Genomic DNA, 26,378 nt, shown 5'->3' with positions numbered 1-26,378 from the left:
TTGTCATTCCCAGATGATTTTGACAATTCCAAATTGATTTTGATTGTTCGATTCATTCAAAAATCTTGTTTGCGGACTTTGATTCACACGTAAATTAAATTCAACAAAATCATATATACCGAAATAATAAACGTGTTAACGAATGTGTTTTTAAAAAAAGGGTTCTTTTTAAACAATAGCAGAAAAGGACAGAATGGCTAGCGTACCTGATAACGCACCTCACGGTAAGTGCAATGATATATAAAATTTTTCGATTTGTAGTGTTTTATTTCGTAAAATTTTAAGAAAAATGTTTTGTTTAGAATGTCCCGGAACCCAAAGCGAGGACGCGGGCAAGGCCTCGGCGTGCGCGGGCTGTCCTAATCAGAATATTTGTGCCTCAGGTAAGGGGACGAAGCAGACCAATTTTACTTCGTATTTCAAACATATTGTTTATTTCTTACTGCTCCAAATTCGTGATATTAATAATCATAATAACAAATCGTTGCCTTCAACCTACAAATGTATTACCTTCTCTTAAAAACGATCGACGGCGAAACTGTTTTAAAATTTTTAGAGAACATTTTTAACACATAAAAAAATTGATAGCAATGTAAATAACTTTTGATAAATATGTAAATATGTGAAAATTTTGAAACAACTGCTTTTCCTTAGCTTATACTTACTATAATTATATTATTAAGGTGTTAGATAGTGACCCTAATATACTGATAAGCTGAGGTTAAGATCTATGTAAAGACATATAAAAAAAATGATGGGCCTCGTAGCATGACCCATGGGAAATATGTGGACTTAAGAATTTGCTTAAAACTCTAATGAGGTCACCCTGCAAACAGCCATTAGCGAAATAATATATGAACTGATATCTAAAGTTGATCACTTCAGTTCTTAAGAGCCCTATATTTTCTTTTTGAGAAAATTTATTGTTGATCTAAGCAGAAAAGTTTGAGTTTCTAAATAACCTAACCCTTAACAGGTGTACCGGCAGGGCCCGACCCTGCCATTGAACTGATCAAGAATCGCCTCTCAAATGTGAAGCACAAAATACTTGTGCTGTCAGGCAAAGGCGGAGTGGGGAAGAGCACTGTCACATCTCTGTTGGGACATGGGCTAGCTAAGATGAACCCTGATATCAATGTAAGTACAATGACTGGCAAACAGTTTTAAATTTACGTAATTAATTATCACCATTTAGGCTGATCCACACCAATTGCGTATGCCATGTTTCATACAGTTCCATACCTTTCGACGCAATGGTACGCGCTACGTCTACGCTTACGCAGCCTGTGTGAACAAGCTGTTATCACTTAATATAAATATGATATTGGAAGAATTTTTGTATTGCAATTGCCCTTTATTCATTTCTATTACAGTGGACCCCCGGTATTCTGGCCCCTGTCTAATCTGGCACCCCCTGTAATCCGACATGTCTATTATTATTGAATTTACTAAAGTTGACATACATAGTGAAATATGATTTGTACTTCAGAGTATGTATAATATATAGAATCTTATCATTGGGTCTGTAATAATTTGCCGGATTACAAGGTAATCTTTTGTAAAAAAATCCGGAGTATAGGGGGTCTTAGGCAGTACTCTATAATCCGACAAATTCGATAGTTCGACAATGTCCTGCAAAACATTTGTCGAATTACTGGGGGTCCACTGTACTTGTAAGTTTTATTGAATAAAAAATATTTTAAGTATTTATGACATTAAAACATTCTCATTTTACAAATGCAATATCTTTTCAAATCGTAAAAAGTTACAATATGTATGAATACACTATACCATCTTGTGGGCAACTGAAAGAAAGCTCAGTCAGTTTCTTCCACACAAATTTTTCACTAATTATATCTTCGTAATAGAATTAGTAAATATATGAAATGGCTATTGTGAACAAAAATAGTGTTCTACATATATAGGAGTCTAAATTAATATGACACTGGGCTTCAAGTTGTAAGCAAAACTGAGTAGCAGCACCCTTTAGTGCATGTACTACAAAGAGGTCATTGACTAGAGCCATATCATCAAACTGTGCTTGCATTCTACTCATTTGAAATGCCCTATCGCGTCTTGATTTACGATTTTGTAATTAATCTTTACCCATATCATACATGTATATGCTAAAATGTGTTTACTTGTTGGTTAGATGGTTTTTAGGGTTCCGTACCTCAAAAGGAAAAACTGAACCCTTATGTGATCACTTTGTTGTCTGTCTGTCTGTCTGTCAGTGGTGTCTGTCAAGAAACCTATAGGGTACTTCCCGTTGACCTAGAATCATGAAATTTGGCAGGTAGGTAGGTCTTATAGCACAAGTACAGGAATAAATCTGATAACTGCGAATTTGTGGTCACATCATTAAAAAAAATTAAAATGTGTTTCAATTTTCAAAGTAAGATAACTATACCAAGTGGGATATCATATGAAAGGTCTTTACCTGTACATTCTAAAACAGATTTTTATGTATAATAGATTTTGATTTATCATGCAAAATGTTGGAAAAATACCCAAGTACAGAACCCTCAGTGCGCGAGTCTGACTCGCACTTGGCCGGTTTTTTGTATGAGTAGTTAAACACCTAGAGAGTGATATAGGAGGCTACTTTTTAAGCTGAAAAATAAAAGAGTTTATACGGGATTTTTAAAACACTAAATCCACGCGGACGAAGTCGCGGGCATCAGGTAGTTATAAGTTATGCCACAACGCATAGTATGAAGAGCTACTTTAAATTAATGAATTGAACGATAAAAGGTCACACATAAATTCAAATGATGACTGGTTCAAAAATCTATGCCTTGACACAGTTTATACAGAAACTAGCTATCGCACGCAACTTCCATGTTGATTTAGGATTTTTAAAATATCCATTGGGATTTCTAAAAATCCTTTCATCTGGCCGGACCGTACTACAGCGGCGCTGCGCAACGCGGCATCAAACGTCAAAATATGTATTATTTCAATCATTTCGTGTGGTGTATGTCGTACTAGAGCGGCGCTACTTAGCGGCGTCAAGACAGAATATTAACGGCCGTTTTCACAAACGTTACTATGAGGTCTCACAGTGTGCTCGAACGTATAGTGTAGGTTCCACCAATCAGATCATTGTAAATTGACGTGATACAGTCATCTGATTGGTGGAACGGACACTGCGTTCGAGCGCACTATGAGACCTCATAGTAACGTTTGTGAATACGGGTGTTAGACTCGAAGCGACGCACCGCTGCTGTGATGCGTTTCGGCATTTAGTCTACTATGTTGCGATCGGGGAGAATCTACGTGCTAGAGAGGCGGGTAGCGGAACCGTTTAGTAAACACATTTTCCTGCATAGACACTGTAGTCATGTATGGACAGGAGACGTCGCACCAACTCCGCGTACGGCCTTCGAAAAATGTTTAGTAGTCTATAGTATCTCTGGAAATAGTAACTGTACATTTCGCGACAGGTCGATATGGAAATGGGGTAGAGGAAGCCCGCACACCCGCACAGCTCCCTCGCTAACCCGGTGCGGGATAGCGCGGGTGACGTGCGGGTGTGCGGGGTGTCCCCCCGCCTCATACCCCGATTGCCAGGTCGACCTATCGCGAACTATACTTTAAAGAACAATATGGTCACTCACAACACTTCGCCTCAGAAAACGGTCAAGGTGCACAGACCAAATTGCGACACCCAAAACTGGGTATCTATAATAATACTTACTTACTACCTTGTATAATCATAAGTAGTATTTACTTCAAATGTTATATGTATTTAAGGAATAGGAAGCAATAAATTGATTGAAATTGAAATTGAAACTCCAAAAGTTATTTGTGGGGATTAGTTTAACTTATATAACATATTCGGAACCGATTTTAGACTTGACTTTACAAGGCAGTGCGCGGTAGTATACCTACCTAACAGACGCGCTGTTATACCTCGAATTTCTCTGGGAGATTGGAAGCACATACTTGTATTAGCTTTTAAACCTTTAACAGACTTTCAGTGCAACATTCGCTTTCGAAATTTAGTTAGGTGGTTCCAAAACTAATTATACCTAGTTATAATAATCTAACTTTCTAAATCATTGGTACCTAACTACAAAAGTGTAATTTTGGGTTACCCTGTTATACCGCGAGCGCCTCTCATATGAGCTCCCGAACTCCATAACCTGCACAGCCACTGGAGAAGTCAGTAGAGTATTCCACTAGACACGTGTATCGATCCCGAAGGCTCGGGTGAGATTTGGCGGCTTTGGCTTGGCTGGCTGCGGCGGGCGGCAGGCGGCACGGCCTGGCACTGCCTCGACTATTGCTTGTATATAGGTCATGTAGACCTGCATGCTCATTCATACTATCGAATGACCTTTCAAGGAAAAAACGAAATAAGTTTACTCTAGGTATTTATCTATACTAATATTATAAAGAGGAAACCTTTGTATTTTTGTATGTTTGTATTGAATAGGCTCAAAAACTACTGGACCGATTTCAAAATTTCTTTTACCATTACTTAAAGGGATTCTTCCGAATCCGTATAGGCTATATTTTATCCCGGAAAATAGAAATGTCCACCCGTGCGAAGCCGGGGCGGGTCGCTAGTTTGAAATGAAATGAAATATTTAATAGTAACTTATGGATGCGAAGATTCGGGTTTTTAAAAATCCCATGAGAGCTCTTTGATTTCGTGGGATTTTATTTCAACTTTTATATGTTGATAAATCCTTACGAAGCTTATCCAATCTAGATAAATATTATCGATTGTCATGGGATTTCCGATAAGCCTGTGCAGGCTTTTATCTATCGAGCTTATGATAGGTATTGCTGAAAGAGCTATATGTACCTTCAAATGGGATAGAAAAGAATTTTAATCTTTTACTTAATATAATTTTTAGTACCTAATCAGTTGGTTAGGTATTAGAAATTGATTTTTCTTTCTTAATTTTCATTCCGAACATCCTGAGCTGATTGACGTTTTTAGGGTTCTGTACCTCAAAAGGAACCCTTACACTTTGTTGTCTTCCGTCCGACTGTCCGTCGCGTCTGTCAAAAAAATCTATAGGGTACATCCCGCTCACCATGAATCAATCAATCATGAAAGACAGGTAGATAGGTCTTATAGCACAAGTAAAGGAAAATCCGAAAACCGTGAATTTGTGATTACATGACAAAAAAAAATATGTTCACGAAAAAATTATACTAAATCAGGTATAAATAGCGCAGTGTTCTATATAAAAGAGTTAGGTATATCTTGTACGATGGTACGGAACCCTTCGTGTCCGAATTCGACTCGCACTTGACCTGTTTATTTTTTGATGTACCAATTTCCGAGAAGATGTGTATTGTTTATTATTGACCCTAAAAATGCACAATCATTTTTCACCCGATGGCAAAGCCAAAAGGAAGGGTTATGATTTTAGCAGTTATGTATGTATGTATGTATGTATTTATGTGTTATTCACGTTTCTAGGTAGGCATCTTGGACGCAGACATCTGCGGGCCGAGCCAGCCGCGCGTGCTTGGAGTCCGCGGCGAACAGGTCCACAATTCCGGCTCCGGCTGGTCGCCTGTTGTAAGTCAAACGTTATCTATCTTTTTTAGGGTTCCGTACCTCAAAAGGAAAAAAGGACCCTTATAGGATCACTTTGTTATCTATCTGTCAACCACAATTTTTTTCCTTAACTTGTGCTATAAGACCTACCTACCTGCCAAATTTCACGATTCTAGGTCAACAGGAATTACCCCATAGGTACTTGACAGACAAGACAGACGGACAGGCATACAACAAAGTAATCCTATAAGGGTTCCGTTTTTCCTTTCGAGGTATGGAACACTAAATTATATAAATTACTAGCCGATGCCCGCGACTTCGCCCGCGTGGATTTAGCTTTTTTGAAATCCCGTGGGAACTCTTTGATTTTTCGGGATAAAAAGCAGCCTATGTGCTAATCCAGGTTATTATCTATCTTCATTCCAAATTTCAGCCAAATCCGTCCAGTAGTTTTTGCGTGAAGGAGTAACAAACATATACACACACACACACGCACACACACACACACACACACACACACACATACAAACTTTCGCCTTTATAATATTAGTGTGATAGTGTGATAAAATTTCTGTTTCCAGTACGTGACAGACAACCTCTCCCTGATGTCGATCGGCTTCCTGCTTGGGAGTCCCGATGATGCGGTCATCTGGAGGGGACCCAAGAAAAACGGTAACCAGACATAGTTGGATTAGAAGCAAGATTCAGTTATCCCCAACTAATAAGTTCATAGTTCGTAGTTCATAGTTCAACTATAATCAAGTTAATGTTATTTTTTTTCTCTTAAATGCTTTAGGTATGATCAAGCAGTTCCTCAGCGAGGTGGACTGGGGAGATTTGGACTATTTACTGATCGATACGCCGCCAGGTAAACATTAAACAACTAATTTAAAGGTTTTCAAAAAACTCTGACGGCAGTTTGCACTGTATCTTTTTCAGCCCGCACATTAATGCGCATAAAATCTGTCGATTTTGATTTTAAGAATTTTTTATACCCAGTGACGCTCGCGCCATCAAGGCGAATCTAATGACGTATCGTTTATCAAAATCGGTTGAGCCGTTGAGTAGTTACAACCTACATACAGATCAAAATCATAGTCCTCTTTTCAGGCTTCACCAGTTGGCTAAAAATAAAATGTTTGATTATTATAAAATGAAATATTAACTTAAACTAAATCAGTTTGTATGTCCTTGTTTAACTACATCAAAGTATGGATTTTGGACGTTTCAGGGACATCAGACGAGCACCTGTCGCTGGTTCAATATCTATCCGCCGCTGGTGTAACGGGTGCCGTGGTGGTGACCACTCCCCAGGAAGTGGCGCTGCTGGACGTGCGGAAGGAGATCCAGTTCTGCCGCAAAGTGGGCCTGCCCGTTATAGGCGTTGTGGAGAATATGTCGCTATTCGTCTGCCCCAATTGCAAGGTTAGAGGACAATTTTATAAATCTTCAAGCATATCTATTCACTGCAAAAGGTAAGTTCCAGAGTAAGTTTAAAATCGATTGAAAAAGTACTACACAGACAAACAAACAGAGAGACAATAAAGCTAGTTAATTGCAGTGCCATCGAGTTCCAATCTTATTTTGAAATTGTAAGCCTCTAATTTATCGGGAAGTTAGTTTAAGATTGATTGCAAAATTTGAACTGAACAGACGAAAAAACTAACAAGCAGAGAGCCAAGAAAGAGAGTTAATATTGTATTGTAATCAAGTTCCAATCTATGTGTTTATAAGTTAGTTTAAAATCGATTGAAAAATTTTGTACAGAACACACAACAAACTAACAAACAATTTTTGAGCCTCGATAGCTCAACGGTTGAGGAGCGGACTGAATTCTGAAAGGTTGGCGGTTCAAACTCTACCCGTTGCACTGTTGTCGTACCCACTTCTGGCACAAGCTTTACGCTGAATTGGAGGGGAAAGGGCAGTATTAGTCATGATTAGCATGACTGATATTCTTTAAGAAAACAAAAGAAACATAGAGATATGAAAGCTAACGTTGACCAGGACATTTCCTTTCAATGTTGCAGACACGTAGCGAGATCTTCCCGGCCACCACGGGCGGCGCGGCGCAGATGTGCTCGACGCTGCAGGCGCCGCTGTTGGGTGCTTTGCCCCTCGACCCGCTGCTGGCGCGCTGCTGCGACTCGGGGCGGGACTTCCTGCAGGAGATACCGAACTCCCCCGCCGTCTCCGCGCTGCAGAGCATCGTCAAACGTGTGTAATCAGTGATTTTTGTCTCGTGGAAGGCTTCGGCCGCGGCTAGTAGCCTACCGGCAAAGCTGCCGCCAAGCGATTTAGCGTTCCAGTACGATGCCGTGTTTAAACCAAAAGGTTTAGTAAAAACTGCCATACCCCTTCCAGCTTAGCCCTCTTTCATCTTAGACTGCATTATATTTACCACCAAATAAGATTGCAGGCAAGGGGTAACTTGTATCTGAATAAAAAAAAATTATCATCAAGCGCCAAGCCTAACTTGGAATAAAATAAAAAAAAATTTACGAGACAGGATTTTTTTTAAATGTTAAATGTTTTTTTTAAATTGTAAAGGGACGAGAATTCAAAATGCGCCCTGATAATTATAAGTTAAAATACATCTTGTAAACGTCTTTCTTTCTTTTTTCCAGAAATTGTGTCTACCTGTGAAAGTTGAAACCAAATGATAATAAAGGAATGTTGAGAAGAATATTTCAGTCTGAGAAGTAGCGTTAATCACGCATAAAGTCATTTTTGCCAATGTTATAAGAATAAAATCAAGCTATAGATAAATATTTACAGTTTATTCAAGTATTAAAAGATAATGTATGTGATGATAATTAATGATAATAAACAAAGGATAAAACTGTAAAGAATATTATATTATTAAAGTACTTAATAACGACTTTTTATTAATTACTCCTGTTGTCTTCTTACATTTTCAACTACCGACCGCTCCCAGTTACGCTCCTATGGGAATTTAGAAAAATCGAGTTTGATTCCGTGTCTTTCTAGGTCGAAGGGCTGGGTGATGATGACTGTCAGTGAAGCCTGCTTATTTCGGCAAGCTGCTAAATCGATTTTATTCAAGGAGTATGCAGCAAAGAGATAGATTAATTATTATTGGTGTTAGTCGACGGTTCATCAAGTTCCATGCCCTAGTTTACCAAGTTACCCGTTATATTTAATAATTCTATGGTTCATGGTCTGTGGTTCTACTTTCAGCCACAGTCCACAGAGCAATGACCGATGTCGTCACATGACAATTTTGATTTTGACATTTTCTTGTGCACGAATCTTTGAAAAATCTGTGAAAATTTCTTTTAAATTAATTAAAGAAGTTCCAGAAGAAGATCGTAATTAATAATTATATATTAACGAGATCTAAGACTCCAGTTGCTATATTTAATTGAATTGAACTATTATGTCGTATAGAAATTACAAATGGTGTTGCGAAGGAATTTTAAGTTATTACATGACTTTTAACATTAAGTAAGTAGTAAAAATGCCTTCTCATTCTCATGAGGAAGAGGACAAACCTTGCAGAGCGTGTTCGGACTTCAAGAGTTGGGCGAAAATGCAAAATAAGACTAAAATGACGACTGCAAACAAAGCGGTAAGGTTAAGTGTGATTTCATAACCAACTTAATATTTCAAAAAGTCAAAAAGTAATAAGAAATTACTATACTGACCGTAAAATTATTTTTGTAAGGATTGCTTACCATAAAATTGTTTCAAATAATTACACAGTACTGAGTACACTAAGTAATAATAATATTATGATGCAATAATCTTAAGACCCTTCTTACTTGCTTCTCCATGCAAACCTATTACACCTATTATTCTATTCTTTGTTGTTCTAGATCTATAACTAAACCATATATCGATTTATTTCTCCATTATCTATGACGCAAAACAATCGAATTATTAAAATTGTATTTATTTTAAAAGTCATGGCCCTTGAAAAATCTTTATTTAAGGGAAAATTTTGAGGCAACTTCGTGCGTAAATAAACTTTATTTAAAACTACAACTGCAGGAACCTACTCAGTTAAAGTGTTGTCTGTGGTTAAAATATTTAATTTTTTTTAGCCTCCACAACAGAAAGACTGTCCATTGGACAAGGACGAGCTGGGGCGATCGACGTGGGGCTTCTTACACTCAATGGCTTCCTATTTTCCGGAGAAGCCTACCAACCAGCAGTCTACCGACATGACAAAGTTCTTCAATATTTTTGCACAGTTCTACCCTTGTGAACCTTGTGCATTGGACTTCCAAGAGGAGTAAGTATTAAACTTGCCAGGTACAAACGCATCACTCTGCAAAGACATTTAAATAAAATATAGCAACTCTTGTTACAATGCTGAAGTTCAATTCAGCAGCCCAAAACATTAAAAAAGAATGCCTTTCTATTTATTGCATAAACTCTTATCTCTTAATCAGAAGAGATAAGAATCATGCTAGTGCTGTCAAAGAGACACACTGCCATTGATATCAACCCATTGCCAGCCCACTACTATTGATCTTTTCTCAGAATTGAAAAGGTTTAGGCCGTAGTCTGCCACACTTGCCCAATTTGGCATTAGCAGACTTAAGCCACCTCCGAGAACATTAAAGAGAACTCTCAGGTATGCAAGTTTCCTTCACTGTTAAAGCAGATATTTAATTGCTTAAAATGCATGTAACTCTGAACTGAAAGTGTAACAAGAAATCTTAAGAAAATCTAGATGTAAAATCTCTTTACAGACCCAGGTTTGAGCTGTGTATTGATATGTCAATCATTTTCTCTTTTATTTTTAAACTAGCTTATGCCCACAACTTTATCTGCGTGCACTTAGAGTTTTAATTTTCGAAAATCCTTTCTTAGCAAACGTCTACATAGATCTGATAGCAATCTGTATGCCAAATTTCAGCCTGATCCGTCCAGTAGTTTGAGTAGTTTGATAGATCAGTCAGTCAGTCAGACTTTTCATTTTATATGTATAGATAATAATTATAATATAGGCAGTGACGGATTAAGACTACTTGATGCCCTAAGCAATCCATGCCTGTGGGGCCCCCCTATCCGTATGTCAACTAGAATCGGTCTATAAACCTTTACCGCCTAAAAACATTAGTTTTTTGTAAAATAAGAAGCTGAGATGTAACGTACTTTAGAAGTGGAGTAGGTGCGACAACAATAAAAACCAAAGCATAATTTATTTATTTATTGAAGTGCGCCTTGCGGCTTTTGGGGGCATTCGAATTGTCGAATGCATAAGCGGGCAACGAGTGGACTAGCGGGAGTGGGGTTATGACTCTAGGTCGGACTCTAATCTCTATGTCAACCTAAAACGCGCGAATTTACAAATTAGTCCTAGAAACTTTTTTGGTGTGGTTTTGCGTGATGCCCTAAGGACGGATTTTTTTGTGCTCTTTCTGGTGCCCCCTCAGACGTGATGCCCTAGGCAATTGCTTAATTTGATTAAGGGTTAATCCGTCACTGAATATAGGTATTTATTATCTTTTGCAGTATAAAGAAGCACCCACCAAAGACAAAATCGAAAGATGAATTAGCAAAATGGCTGTGTGAAAGACATAACACGGTGAATGTTAAGCTTGGCAAGCCAGTGTTTGACTGCAGCAAAGTGCACGAGAGGTGGCGAGACGGATGGAGAGATGGTTCCTGCGATTAACGATACTTATTTCACAGTAAAAATATTGCCATAAAAATATTTGGCTATATCTTATGGCTCACTTGAATGGTTGGAGCTTGCCTGACTAATACACTAATAAGAATTCCTTCTCTGCTACTTGACCAATGCTCAAATGGTCCTTGGAGTTTCATGGGAGTTTTTAATGAGTTATTTTCAACAATCAGCTGTTTACAGGGTTGTCACATTGGACTTTTAAATAAATTATTTAAGTTCTCATTATTATCTAACATCTTGTAATAGTTAGTATGAAAAAGGGGCAAATAATAAAAAGTTTACTAGGTAATATTTTTACTGTGAATTTTGATAAGCCTACCAAGTGTTCTGTAAGATATACATAGTATTAGTGTTTTGTTATGAAATGGCACTATTCAAGTTGTAATTCTACAAAAGTGATAATGTTAAATATACAGCATTTATCAATTAGAAGTTTTGTATGTTGGTTCCTATTTTTAGTTTCAATTCTATTTGTAAGAAATATATTTTACACTTACCTACCTGATAAAAATAATTATTGATTATTTATTTTGACTATGTACATCTGCTAGATTATCATGTTTTGTAAACTGAATTGGAAATTCATGGAACTACTGTTATTAATGTAATAAAGTAAATAAAGTTTGTTACGGTTTTCAATAATTATTGTCTTATTTTGTAAACCTGTAACCATTTTTATTAATAACACTTAAGGTGCATTTCGTCGTCTTAGAGTGAAAACCTCGGGAATGCATTTTTGCTCAAATTTATTTTATTGCGTTTCTAGGAAGAAAACCTCGCAACGCACATCCTGATCTGACTAATTTGTTCATTCGATACTCGTAACGCCATCTATGACATTATATGAGAAACTCGTAAATACCCGCTTCTAATTTTACAGCACGCAGTTTTTTCTTCCTCCTGAAAAGTTACTTCTTGAACACTTACGAGGTTTTCACTCTAAGCCGTCGATTTACGAAATTGCACAAGAGCTAGAGCTACCAGTTCATACATTTGTGTTAGGTCTTGTCTGGCAACCGCCCTATGGTTACATTTATGCGTTACTACAGGATATTACATTTTGGAGAATATACTGAGAAACTATTTGAACTACTCCCCCCTCAACATTTTACTTCTGCCTGCGAGACATGGAAAAGATTTGCTCTCGTAAATAGCCGAAATTCCATGGACTCTTACAAAGAGAGTGGCTTCGTCATTTCTAATACGAACTCCAAGAATATGGATATCCCTACTAGCTATAATAAAGAGCATTGAATAAGTGGAATAGGCCTTCCTAAGCAGGCGCGGAGCACCTTTGCAAAGAGTATATAAACACTAGGTTCTACACTTTTGATAGCTGTATTTGACGTGATTGGAGTCGAGCGCAAGCCTATATAGTTCAAAAAAATGTTCAAAAAGATGTCAATGACATATTGACAGCGAATGGTTTGGTTTGACGTTCCAGAATAACAAATATGTAAATAGACTATTATAAAGTAAAAAATACAATTCAGATAATACTTCGAGGAATGGGTCGACCTCTGTTAGTTAAATTTAAACAACAATAATATTTTTTTAAAAATTTATTGTAAAAAGGAAATTAAAACTATTTTTAAAACATGTCCTTATTGCTACGTTACATTAAATGCATGGATCACATCTCTGCAACTCATTACATATTTAAAATATTGCGTATTAAGTTTTTAAAACAAATTACTGAAATCTGAGACTGAGTCAAACTTTTAAACTCGTAAATTTCCACTTTTTTTAACCCCCGACCCAAAAAGAGGGGTGTTATAAGTTTGACGTGTGTATCTGTGTATCTGTCTGTGGCATCGTAGCTCCTAAACTAATGAATCGATTTTAATTTAGTTTTTTTTTTTGAAAGGTGGCTTAATCGGGAGTGTTCTTAGCTATACTCCAAGAAAATCGGTTCAGCCGTTTGAAAGTTATCAGCTTTTTTCTAGTTACTATAACCTTCACTTGTCGGGGGTGTTATAAATTTTTAATTTACACTTGTTTAAACAAAATATTGAGAAGTTCTACAGTTTGAGCTTTAGATTAAGCTACCCGTACTGCCATCGAGTGCGTACGTCGTGAGTATCAGTACTCAGTACTCAGTCGTGAGTAGTAATCAATCAACAAACGTTTGAACACGAACCCTAGCCTGATGATTGAATTTAGAAGCGACATCTGCTTGTGAATGTGGCGACCGCTACAATTACAGCATTATCTTGTTAAATGTAAGACTAGCAACCCACCCCTGCTTCACACGGGTAGCTTATTACAATTTTTGTACACAGTTACTTACAGTTTTCAATTTTTTTTTAAATGTTATAATAGCCTATGTCACTTGGGAAAAATGTAACTTAGTAAATTATCACCACTACATCATTGTTTGACAACCAGAAAGTGTACAAAAGTACCCAATTTGAATAAATGACTGACTTTCTACTGGTGAAAGAATTTTCAAAATTGGTTTTAGTAGTTCCAGAGATTACCCCCTACAAACAAACTTAGAAACTTTACCTCCAATATCAGTATAGATGAAATGAAAGACGCACCTCCAGTGTAACTCAAGTATAAAACTAGCATAGTAGTAAACAGTGTCGCTTATTAGTCAAAGTCAGTCATTTATTCAAATTGGGTACTATCCCTTTCTGATTGTCATACAATAATGTAGTGGTGATAATTAATTTTTTTAAAAGAATATCAGCCATGCTAATCATGACTAATACTCCCCTTTCCCCTCCAATTAAGCGTAAAGCTTGTGCCAGGAGTGAGCGACGGGTGGGGTTTTAACCGCCGACCTTTCGAAATTCAGTCCGCTCCTCAACCGTTGAGCTATCGAGGCTTTATTAATAACTAATTATATTGAACGTCTTTAGAGTCACGAGACAACATTATACAACCACGCCGGGCGCTGCCCGCTCTCTCATAAGAATTCCATCTCCCGCTCGATGCCGACGAACTTCAGTTGCTCGGTGGGACCGTATCTGAAAATAACGACGATCAAAAATTATAAGAATAAGAATAAGAAGTGTTTATTTGCTAGAATATGGTATAATATACAAGTACATTGGTCTTAAATATTATGTGGAATCTCATATTCTGCTAAGCATGGCGTGCAAAATTTATTGAATTTATTTAATGTAACAAACATGTCAAATCATTATTAATTATTGCATTCACTATTTAAAATTTGTCATTCAAAAATTCATTATCATCATAATAACCTTTGTTTAATATATCGACTTCTGGCCGAAATTTGGCTTCGATGGTATTTAAACCGGTATAAGTTATGACGAACATTTTACCAGCATTTAAACCGGTATAAACTATAACCGAATGCTATTATAACATAACAAACATTTTAACTGGTATAAGTTATAACTTATAACAGAACGTTCGACTGAACTCATAATCAGCAGAATATTTTAGCTTTTTAAAATCCGAAACGAGGAACGCATAAGAACAATAGCAACCGACATAGCTCAAAGGATTAGCAAGGTGAAGTGGCAATGGGCAGGTCATGTCTGTCGTAGAACCGACGGCCGATGGGGCAGACATGTTCTGGAGTGGAGACCGCGTCCCGGTAAGCGCAGTGTGGGACGACCTCCAGCCCGCTGGACCGATGACCTAAGGCGGCTGGGAGGGATGGACGAGGAAGGCTATGTCCAGCACAGGACGCATACAGACTGATGGAATTAAATGGAATTTTAGCACTAATACTAAAAACAAGTGTACCTGTAGTCGAAGAACAGCTCCTCGCCCGGCTGGATGGCGCGCTTGGCGAAGATGCCGATGCGATGGTCCCCGTTGACCATCATGACCTTGGCGTAGCAGTTGGGGTTGATGGAGTGGTTCGCGAACCGGATCTTGTTGCCCTTGCGCGTCGCATCCACCACGAAGTCTGGAAATGTACAATACGTATTATACAAGGTACCAAAAGCTTAATTTGCTATAATCCGCTAAACCAGACAAATCTGTATGGTGCACCATGCAGCTTGCGATATGCACCGCCCGCCCCCCCACTCATAAACATGCAGGAAAAGCCAGCCGCCAAGCAAGCAATACGCACCACCACCGTTTCGCCCCGAAACCTGAGCATCCTCAGGAGATGTAGGCCTTACAATGCCTAATTGAAAAGTCTTTGCAATTTGGCTTTTCCTGCATTGAATTTCTTAAATTGACCACTTTCAAGTAAAGATTTTTATGTAATCCTGTGAAGATGATACTGCCACTGTCGGAATTAGAATGCCAAAAGCCGACTTTGTCGTATTAGTTCATAAATTGCGAAAAACCAAATTAAATCTGAATTTCGCAGGCAGACCCGTCTCATGCACCTTAACAGTAATTTGCTACTAAATACTTAACAGAATGTACTGTCCCGACCATTAGAGCGCCGAGGACTCACCATTGTTGAGGTTGAAGAGAAAGGAGCACATGTACTTGTCGTACACCTTCCCGCGCCTGTCGGCTTCGTCTTGCGAGATGATCTCCCCGCAGTATTCGGAGATGAACTCGTTCTTGTGCGCGGCCTCCTTGAGGAAGATGCCCCAGCCGGCCACGTCGGACGGCGCCAGGAGCAGGTGCTTGTGTAGACCTCTGCCAAATACATACAAAATGTTAAGTCAAAGTCAAAATCATTTATTCAAAGTAGTATTGTACATCTTTTGTTTATCGAATTTGTTTTCCTTCGCTACGTATTCGATTCGCTGTCACGCCTAGTTTGACATCTCTGCCTCGATTTGCTTCCGCTACGTGGTCGGTCGCGTTCAATTCGCCGTGTGTTTGACAAAGGCTTTAGTTTTTGACATACCTCTGCACAGACACGTTCCTGCAGTAGACGGCGTGCCTCGAGGCGGTGGGCAAGGCGGCGGGCGTGCCGGGCGGCGTGGAGTCGGCGCCGCACGCCGTGCACAGGTCGGGGTCACACTCCCGCACGCCGAGGTAGCAGGGACACTGCTTGGTGTTGCACTGCGCCTTGCAGCGACATCCGGGGAAACGGTTTTGACCTGCGAACATTTACTTGTTGACTGATCAAGGCCCCATATTGAAAAGCGAGGGTGTTGCATCTAGAATCCTGAGTAAAGAGCGGGGTTTAGGGTCGCCCAAGACGAAGACAACATTACCTCCGCGTTGAATAACTCTACTTTTCACACTTCGCGAGACAATAAATTCAAAGCTAACGACAAGACTGCAGACACGGCTGGTAACTGTGTAAGTACTCACAGTCGCTGCTGCACTGGCAGAACTTCTCGCAGAAGTTCTGCGACTGCAGACATGGACACATGTTGTCGCACGGCTGGTTGGGGTGGTCGCACGGCGTGTAGTTGTACCTGAAGATAAAACATTTATGTGATGGACAACTCGCATAATTTGTTCTGGTACCAATAGTACTTTTATACCAACCCTCTTAAGAAAGTGGCGGTCTTTCCCTTTCTTAGGGAATGAATTTATAAAAATGCTTTCAGGTGGACAGGTCTGGTGGTAGTCAGATGGTTCTTGGAGGAAGGAAGTTAGGATGAGGAAGAATCTACGAGCGCGAAGGAGGGGAGTGAAGACAGATACGAAATTATAGGAGAGGATGCGGGTAACAGGAGACACAACGATCGGTGACGGGAATCTCCCATATCTGTGAATTTGTAGGGAGTCAAGAAGACGCGTTTCGGCTCATATAACCGCAAGGTTTGTGGGGTTTATGGGAGGTGGAGGTTCCTGGAATGTTGCGAATGGGAAATATCGAGTACACAGCTAGTATTCAAGTTAATGCGGCAACTCACACATGATGCGAGGCGGAGTCCTTCTTGAGCTGTATCTTGCGGCAGTGCACGGACCACAGGCGGTGCTTCTTCTTCTTCTTCCTCGGCGGCGTCAGCTCCGCCTCCACGCCGGCCGCCTCCTGTCCCGTGTGGATCCAGTAGTTGTACACCTGGAGAACATTCGCTTATCCAGGACAACTGTATCGGCCACTAAGGTCGGCCGCATTTTGTCAGACACTAGATGATTGCCTGCGACTTTATCCTCGTGGAATTAGGTTTTTTTTTAAAATCATTTGGGAACTCTTGGATTATCCTGAATGATAGCCATAAAGCTCATTTGAATTTGCCATTGCTCCTTCATGGAGTGATATTTAAATAAAAAAACCTTCAATGGATTAAAAAGGAATGTGAAATGAACTTGGTGTTCATTTAAGTGTTAGACACTGAGTTGGCAAATCAATAGACTGGACTTTAAATTGAGCTTTTACCCGACTTCGGCAAAGCCAAAAAAAAAAGGGTTGGACTTTAGCAGTGTATGTATGTAGATTTGTATTTATGAGTGTTCCACCGTAGCGCCCAAACTATTTTGGTGAGTGAGGTGTCAATCAATTCATTTTTATGGTCCGGGTGACATAGGCGACATTTCATACGAAAAAATTCGCAGTTCGCGGGTAGTACACGGGTTTTAGTGCTGTTCAACTTCATCTTGTTCAGAGTTGTGCCCACCCTTGAACTCTGTAAAAGCACATGTGAAAAAGCACACAATCATCATCGTCATCACAAGTATTCGAAGAGCTGTAAGCATCCTCACCTGTTGGCAAGTCTTGGAGAGCATGACCTGCGCGATGGCGCAGTAGTTGGACACAAACACTTTGTGCAGCGAGCGGAACAGCGACTGGTCCGAACCCGTCCATTCCTCCGACTCGCAGTCGGCCAGGGTTAGACCTGGACAGGAAATACTGAGGGTGAAACCAGAACGCAGACAGGTGATAATACTGATGATTACTGACAAGATACTACAAAAAAAACGCGAAAAAAATCAATAAATCATGTATTTGACATATATATTATGTCAAAGATGTCCACTGAATAGCTTGGACTTGGATCAGAGATCGGATTAATGCGTAAGCAATATTCGAGTTCGGTCCGAGTATTTTATATCCGTATTTTCAGTGCGCTCTTACCACGAGATCAAAGGCGTCGGGCTACTGTATCGCTCTGCATGCTGTGGTAATGTACTGTTTGAATGGAGCACTCACCCAGCGTGTTGTAGGCGGTGGGCTCCGCGCCGGGCAGCTTGGTGCCGTTGGAGCTCCAGTTGCTGCTGGAGTTGCTGTTGCTGCCTGCAATGTAGCACTTTACTTTACCAATAACAAACCAAATAACCAAACCAAACAAATAATCAAAACCACTTTTGGGTTTTGCTAAAAAAAATGTGTGTTAGGGTTCCGTACCCAAAGGTAAAAACAGGGCTTTATTGATGTCACTCAGCTGTCTGTCTGTCTGTCTGTACACATGTCACAGGTCTCGAGCTCGTAGACGAAACAGATAAAATTTTGGTATTTGATCAGACTATTTGGTATTTGTCTACTGGGGGCAAAAAGGCAATTTTAATGGCGATGCAGCCTAAGATGGGGCGCGCTTGTCTAGAAAATGCCTTATCACTCTTTATTTGAAGGTCTTCATCTCCTTCTTCTTTTAGTGCCATCTCCTATCGGAGGTTCAATCCTTAATGCTAACTGGGTTTTGTTCACCGCTGCTCTAAACAGTGACCTGTACTCATATTGGAAACCACTGGCGAAGGTTCTTAAGCCAGGATGTTTGTCTACGGCCAGGTCTACGTTTGCCTTTTATCCTGCTTTATTATAAGCTTATTTAACAACAAAATGGCAAGTGGGCGTTTTTGGCCCATTTTGTGACTCATCGCTTGCGTTAACGTACAGGCTTCTACCCCGTACAATACAACTGAGAAAACATCGCATCCGTAGGACGAAGGGCTGATTTGAAGGTTTCCAGTTGGAATTCCATCACGTACCTTTCTGGTAGCGGTTGCTATCGTTGCTGTCCTCGGAGGACGCATCGTTGGGCGAGTCGATGGCCGCCTTGCCGTCGCGCGCCTCGCTCACCTCCCGCCCCTCGCGCCCCTCCCCCGCCTCGCCCGCCGCCTTCTCGCGGGCCAACTTCTCTTTTATACCGTCCTGCCAAATAACACAACCTTCACTATTCTAAACCAAAGTTTCTTCCCCCACGTGATGAGAAATGAAATGATGAATGAAAATGTCACTTTGCCTTTATCAATTTCCGGGACACAAGCTATCACTTTACCAAATTTCATATAAATCGGTTAAACGGTTAAACCTTTAAGAAACCCTCTTTGATTTTCCTGGACAAAAAGTAGCTGTCCTTCCCCGGTATGAAAGCTAACTCTGTACCCACCAAAATCGGTTTAACTGTTAAGCCGTGAAAAGCTAGCAGACAGACAGACAGACACTTCCGCATTTATGATATTAATATGGATTAGAAATAAATGCAATTTAAAGGCTATTCTTACCAACAACATGTAGCAGGTGGGCCCACAGGGGTCAGCAAAGGGTTTCAAGTCCGGCCCCTTCCGTTTCGTGAGATTGGGCCTCGGGTGACACGCTTGAAGACCTAGTTTAAGGAAATCCACTGGTTTTATAACAAGCATTACATGAAATGTAATGATTTTTTTCTCTCTTTTCCTGAAGATTCCCCTTGATACCAATATTATATTGTATGTATATGAAAATGAATAGCGCTCCTTAAGCAAGGGTTTAACGGGTCAACCCGGATCCAACTTGGTATTTCAACTGATAAAATCGCCTGTGTAAACTGTAAACATTATTTATTTAGTCGTCTGACTTTAGTTTCGATTCTTCTGTCACCAAATAATGTCTTCAACTGATGTTTTGACAGTTTTTTTCCATCGTCATTATCAACCGATAGACGTCCACTGCTGGACATAGGTCTCTTTGATGGAGTTCCACACGCCACCATCTGAATTCATTAGTTAACTGGGACTCGTTTGTCCACCTTGTAGTGTCGCCGCGCCTTTACAGCATCTTGGTACCCCAATGTTTATCGATTCTTTGATCAATGTGCCCTGCCCATTGCCACTTCAGCTTTGTAAACAGATTTTTTTTTAAATAAAAATAGCAAGCAAACGAACAGACGGATCATCTGGTGTTAAGTGATTACCGCCGCCCATGAACATTTGCAGCACCAGAGGAACCGCCAATGCGTTGCCGCCTTTTGTTGATATCTAGTGAAGAGAGTTGGTTCAACTTTGAATATTATTGTAAATTGAACAATTGAAAAGAGCAACCGCCGCGTTTCTTGCTGGTTCTTCTCGGTAGGAACGGCATTCCGAACCAGTGGTAAATTATTTGACGATTCAAAAGCACTTGTAAAAGTTTATTTGAATAAAAATCTATTCTATTCTATTCTATTCTATTCAACAGTTTGTAGGTATGTGCTTGGAATAAAGATCTGGCATAAAGGGCGGTTGAAATAGCTTAAGGTGGCGTGGGTGGGTTGGCTTTTTGTATTGGAATGTCTTTATTCTTCAGTTAAACATTATTTGGCGCTAAAATAATGAGCTTTACACTAGTTTGGGCAATCTATTCAATAGGCTTTTAAACATAACATTAATATGATACTAGAAAAATGTATGAATAAAAATAAAATTAAATTCGTAACATAGGAAATTCAAAAGTAACATGAACAAAATAAGTATGATACATTTATGTAGTAAATAAATATACTTTAAATAAACAGCAAAATAAGTATAATACATTTAATTATTGTCAATATTATGCTTCAATGAACAACAAAAAAACTAAATATTTTTTTACTTATATTCCATAATGAAGTAAACAGGCTTTCGAAAAATTCTGAAATATTTAAGTGGACATTTGGATTTTTTTTAAGTATATATTTTTTTTCTATTCAAGTATATGCTACAACTAATATGTGAAAGACTGTGTATAAAAAGATTTGTTATTTTTTTTAAACGCCAATAGCTGCCAATATTTTTTTCTTGTTTTTTTTTTTCTATTCAAATAATACGTTTCATGGTGGTTTAATATTTTTGGATGATTTTGTTTAATGTGGAACAATTGCGAAATAGCAAAAATAAGGGATGAAAAGGGTGAATTCATATATTATTATCCATTCGAGCCTTACCTGAGGCTTGACTTCCTGTCAGCCGAACAAATGAGAAACGGGTAAGGCAGTCAAAACTTCATAATATATTACTATAACATAAAACAAACTATAATTATACACTACTTCTATAATATCAATATCAATATATCTATATTACTATATGAATAACGCACTATTTTATTCTTTGTGTGTGTGTGTGTGTGTGTGTGTGTGTGAAATTTTATGTTAATGAGCGTATGGATGTCAGTCTTTATTTTATTGTATCAAATTTTATTTTAGTGTATGTGTGTCACATTTTATTTTAGTGTATTTGTATGTCACATTTTATTTTAGTGTATTTGTATGTCACATTTTATTTTAGTGTATTTGTATGTCACATTTTATTTTAGTGTATGTGTATGTCACATTTTATTTTAGTGTATTTGTATGTCACATTTTATTTTAGTGTATGTGTATGTCACATTTTATTTTAGTGTGTTTGTATGTCACATTTTATTTTAGTGTATGTGTATGCCACATTTTATTTTTGTGTATTTGTATGTCACATTTTATTTTAGCGTATGTGTATGTCACATTTTATGTTAGTGTATGTGTATGTCACATTTTATTTTAGTGTATGTGTATGTCACATTTTAAAGTGAGTATGTCACGTATTATTTTAGTGAGTCTATTTATTGTTGATAAAATTTTATTTTAGTGTGTTTGGTTGTTACATTTTATTTTGTGTGCCTTATGCCTCGTTAAGCCGCCGGTCCTGCATCTAGTTCATGTATTATCTCCGAGATGTGACTACACTTCCTGCCAGCCAAACAAATGAAAAACAGGTAAGGCAGTCAAAACTTCATAATATATTACTATAACATAAAACAAACTACTTCAAAAATATCAGTACATCTATATTATAATATGAATAACATACCATTTTATTTTTGTGTGTGTGTGAGTGTATTTTTAATCAATCAAAAGAATAAAGAGTTATTCTTATTTTTGTATATGTGTCATGTTTTATCTCAATGTGTCCATATGTCTGTGTTACTGTGTGTGTAATGTTACATTTTATTTTATAGTTTTTGCCAGATTTTATTTTTGTGTAATATATGCAGAATTTGTTTTAGTTTGTGTGTATGTCACACTTTACTCTGGTGTGTGTAACAATTTTTTTAGTGTGTGCCACATATTATTATTTTAGTGAGTTTATTTATTACATTTTACTGTAGTGTGTTTTTATGTCACATTTTATCATGTGTGTTTCACATTATTTTGGCATGCAACACTTTATTTTAGTGTTTGTGTATGTTGCATTTTATTTTAGTGTGTGTACTGTGTATGTCACATATTAATTTAGTGTGTATATGTCGCATTCTATTTTAGTATATGTGTACGTCACAATTTATTTATTGTATAGTGGATATGGACATCTCATTTTATTTCAGTGTGTGTGATATTTTATTTTATTGTTAGTCCTAGATTTAATTTTAGTGTGTGTCATATTTTGTGTGTGTGTGTGTCACATTTTATTTTGTATATATAGGTTACATCACATTACAGTGTCTGGTCTGTATACACAACAAGTGTCAACTCACGGTGCAGGAAGCAGTCGTACTTGAAGCATCGCCGGCAGAACAGCGTGTGGAAAGAGTGCATGGTCTGATCGCGGGACACGGACTCCGCTAAGGGGCCGTCGATGTTGGGCGTGCATTCGGGAGGAAGCGCGTTGGGGTCGCTGCGAGACGTGAGTTCGATGTATCTGCGGGATATACGCAACAATCTATGAATGAATGAATGATTTATTCAATAAAATGCAGGTACAATAGGTGGAAATAATTTAGATGAGTCTTATTCACTTTATTACTGGTACTAATTGTAACAAGAAGTAAAGTCAGGATTAAAACTTTAATTTACATAGACTTTACACAAGCAAGATATAAAGTAATAGTAAAAAAACAGCACTAAAATCAGAACTGCCGATAAATAGCGACAGCCGACAGATATAGTGTAAAATTGTTTTTCTGTTGCTCAGTGTATTTTAACATTATCAAACTATATATTTTATGAACTCAGAATTTTTTCCTCTTTCATTTGATACATTTCTACTTGTTACAATAGCAAAAAATTACAACCTAATCCTACCTTGTCAACTTGAGAAGTTACCTGCCTAAATAATACTTACCTTAGATGTAAGCTCTTGCATACCACTGAATTATTAAGCATCAATACCCACAGTAAATAGTACATACTTTTCCCTCAGTTCTTGTGCTGTGCCCTTGTCCGGGAACTGTGAGGAGATGGCCTGAAATATGATGAAGATCGGGAACTGCTTGTCATGCATTATGGACTTCTCCAACTCCTTCATGCTGTCTTCTTTCTCCTTTTCCTTGGGGTCTTTTGATTCCTTCTGCAACAAAATGTTTTCCTGTTTAGGGTTTGTACCTCAAAAGGGAAAGAGGAGGAGGATATAGGATCATTTTGTTGTCTGTCTGTCATGTTGGTTAAGAAACCTATAGTGTACTTATGTTGACCTAGATTCATTAAATTTGGCAGGTAGGTAGATCTTATAGCACAAATAAAGGGGAAAATCCGAATACCATGAATTTGTGCTGACATCACAAAAAAAAAATGTTATTTTTGGTATAGATATCAGCTGGTAGTACATTTTAAGTTTTAGGTGTGTAGGTTGTGTCAGTCATAGTGTTTTTGTATATCCAAGGTTGAAAGGAAACCTTGACAGAAAAGTGCCTTGCCTCTTTCTCCTCTTTGGAGTTGCGCAACTCCCTCTCCTTCTTCTCTTCGGCGACCTCTTCCTTGGTCTGGAAGGCGACCAGCGCGTGCACCAAGTCCACAAATAACTGGTCATCTATGAATCCCCCTTCCTTGTCACCTGATAAATGAATAAAAATGGTTACAAATACCGGTGTAGAAGTAACAAGAGACTCATAGAAGAAGTGAAATCTGTTTGGTTTAATGGTATACATTCAAAATTATATTTTTAAAGAAGTGAAACTTGGTTGGATTTGCATCTTCTGGCTTGCATTTTTCTTGGAAGAAGTTAAACTTGTATGGATTATTAGCATATTCTGGTTTGTATTTTTCTTGGAAGAAGTGAAACCTGTTTAGGTGTGTTTCGATTTTATTTTTGTTTTGCATTTAAATTATTGTATGGCAAGGTGTCTGACATATTTTTGTTTTGAGTTTTGTAGCATGTATGATGATGATGTTATGGATATATACCATGGACTTTTCCGTCGTAGTTCTTGATGAGCTCCTCAATGAAGGTGCCGTCCTGGTCCAGCACTTCATCACCCATGTATGGGATGTTATGGAGCACCGTCTCATCCTCCACCATGAAGTTCTTCTGTGTGGGCGCCCAGGTATACATGGTAGGGATGGGGTTCACAGAGTTGATAACGCGGATAGGGACTTGCTGGGTGGACACCACTCCTGATGCTGTGGACAAAGTAGACTGATTGAGTAATTTAACTTGCTAAATATTTTGAGGTGAAATATTTTAGCCACAAGACGAGTCTTATCTCTACAAAAATCTTACATGGCTGTTTTATGACTGCTGGACCTATGGAAGAACTAAACAAGTTGAAAGAAATAAAGGTACTTACTACTTTGCAAAATCTTCAGTCTTGTCAGAGAAGACGATAGAAGATCAATATTGGGCTAGAACAGTTGATTAATGAGGAATAAATTAGTCAGACATTTAAAGTCTCAATGTCTGCAGCAGATGGGGCATGTAAAGAGCATGCCGCGTAGTAGAGAAGTTAAAGTGATCTTCAGCACAATATGGACACTGACAAAAAGACTTGGAAGAGGAAAACTTGGGAAAAGTTGGATGAAAATGAACAGAAAATTGGAAAGTTCATTTATAAAAAAAAGATGGCAATTTGGTGAGTGTACTAATGCGCATGTATTCCAAGTATTTTCCCTCATCCCTTTAGTTTATATTTGGTACCTGTACCACAGAGTAACAAAATGGTATTACATATAGAGATTAGACCAAGCCATCTAGATAGAGCAATTGTGCAGAAAGTGCGAGATGAAGAAGCGACCCAAACTGGCCTACGTAATTAGGGCCTTATGTTGAAGTCGAACCATGAGATCAAAAGCGCAAGACTACTGTTTCGCTCTTTATTGTGCCTTCTTCTTCTTCTTCTCTCTGGGCTGGTTTCCACACTTAAACGTTTCCGTCTGTTGTGCGTGTGTTGCCCCTCCCCGCCAAAGTTTATTGTGCCTATATGATAGATACTTACCATCAGTGTAGGTGACTTCAGCGCGTTTCATAAGGCCCTCGTGGCTAGGCGTAGGCACGGGTGGCGGCCAGAATGGTCTGCGGCCGCGCTCCGAGCTCTCCGAGTCGCGAGTCTCTACCGCCGCCGACATAAGGCGCAGGTTGCGCGCCCATGCCACCTTCACCTCATCAGCCCGTTTGAATCTCTGCAAACATTTAACATTTATCTCATGTTTGAAGCAGGCGTTATTTTGCTAGAGTCCATGCTATACAAGGAACACAACGCTTAATCAAAAGGTGCTGGAACAGAAGATGCAAATATGTAAGGAAACTGTGATCTTTAAAATTATGACAAAAAATAAAATTGATCTCTTGAATGGAGTAGCTAGTTAGTTTCTCGCCGGCTCTGCTGTAATTTCAATAATATCTGCTTTCTGAACCTGTGGTAGTTTTAATATCATAAAGAGCCTTGACATTGCCTTGTTTGAAATATATTACCCTTATTATACATAATACCCATGTTTTTGGAGTTTATTCTTACTTAACTCTATTTACATTTACATATAATAATAAGATCTATCGTCAAGTACCTATATAACAAGTTTTTTATTAATAACTACAAAGAGCGGTTTACCTTCACTTGGCGAAGTCGCATATACTCCGATTTCACTCGTTTCTTCCATTCCGCTGATACTTTTGACTTACTCATGATGTAAATATTTCGATAGAAATATTGTAAAAAATTAGTTGTAATAGAATTTCATTGTCTGTAATAATAAAACAGAGGTTAGAGAAAATCGCGACTGCAACCACCAGAAAAAAACAATCAATTATGGAGACCATAGACAAATCAAATTTTCAGTGTCAACCCGTACCTATGTCGTACTCTGTGGTGTCAACTTTTTTAACTGACTCTATGGCTCTGGCCTCAAACTCAAACATGGCTCAAACATGGGCTTAAAGCGTGCTCAAAGCCGTTTTTTATATGTCTGTCTTCTGATCTCTAAAAATAAGTAGGTAGGT

The 26,378-nt window shown here is 38.5% G+C and overlaps 3 protein-coding genes across 5 annotated transcripts; 2 read left to right on the top strand and 1 right to left on the bottom strand.

The window, feature by feature from the left end:
* The first annotated feature begins 27 nt into the window (after positions 1-27).
* LOC123868137 (cytosolic Fe-S cluster assembly factor nubp1-A) lies at positions 28-8,367 on the top strand. 2 transcript variants are annotated; one of them, XM_045910516.1, is made up of 9 exons: positions 29-224; positions 303-383; positions 977-1,137; positions 5,444-5,545; positions 6,106-6,196; positions 6,321-6,392; positions 6,756-6,949; positions 7,555-7,741; positions 8,152-8,361. In XM_045910516.1, exons 1-9 carry the CDS (start codon positions 194-196, stop codon positions 8,175-8,177), a joined length of 945 nt encoding a protein of 314 aa, XP_045766472.1. In that variant the 5' UTR covers positions 29-193; the 3' UTR covers positions 8,178-8,361. The 2 variants fall into 2 exon arrangements, with proteins under 2 accessions (XP_045766473.1, XP_045766472.1); XM_045910517.1 differs by lacking the exon at positions 5,444-5,545 and having other exon boundaries at positions 28-224; positions 8,152-8,367.
* Positions 8,368-8,755: 388 nt separating this feature from the next.
* On the top strand, positions 8,756-11,831 carry LOC123868138 (FAD-linked sulfhydryl oxidase ALR). The gene is made up of 3 exons (XM_045910518.1): positions 8,756-9,116; positions 9,592-9,782; positions 11,012-11,831. Exons 1-3 carry the CDS (start codon positions 9,006-9,008, stop codon positions 11,172-11,174), a joined length of 465 nt encoding a protein of 154 aa, XP_045766474.1. The 5' UTR covers positions 8,756-9,005; the 3' UTR covers positions 11,175-11,831.
* A 1,967-nt stretch (positions 11,832-13,798) lies between these two features.
* Positions 13,799-26,183, bottom strand: LOC123868174 (histone-lysine N-methyltransferase E(z)). Of its 2 annotated transcripts, XM_045910578.1 has the most exons (17): positions 25,990-26,183; positions 25,378-25,561; positions 24,350-24,565; positions 23,863-23,999; positions 23,359-23,516; positions 22,705-22,868; positions 21,140-21,154; positions 19,485-19,585; positions 18,969-19,131; positions 18,193-18,276; positions 17,745-17,878; positions 16,955-17,103; positions 16,404-16,510; positions 15,991-16,186; positions 15,586-15,776; positions 14,916-15,081; positions 13,799-14,164 (listed from the first exon to the last, which is right to left on the bottom strand). In XM_045910578.1, exons 1-17 carry the CDS (start codon positions 26,062-26,064, stop codon positions 14,104-14,106), a joined length of 2,301 nt encoding a protein of 766 aa, XP_045766534.1. In that variant the 5' UTR covers positions 26,065-26,183; the 3' UTR covers positions 13,799-14,103. The 2 variants fall into 2 exon arrangements, with proteins under 2 accessions (XP_045766534.1, XP_045766535.1); XM_045910579.1 differs by lacking the exon at positions 21,140-21,154.
* Positions 26,184-26,378: the final 195 nt, after the last annotated feature.

Source organism: Maniola jurtina, chromosome 9 (genome assembly GCF_905333055.1).
Source record: "Maniola jurtina chromosome 9, ilManJurt1.1, whole genome shotgun sequence".
NCBI classification, from domain to species: Eukaryota; Metazoa; Arthropoda; class Insecta; order Lepidoptera; family Nymphalidae; genus Maniola; species Maniola jurtina.
The sequence above is the reverse complement of the archived record's forward strand: the minus strand, read 5'-3'. Positions and strand labels throughout refer to the sequence as shown.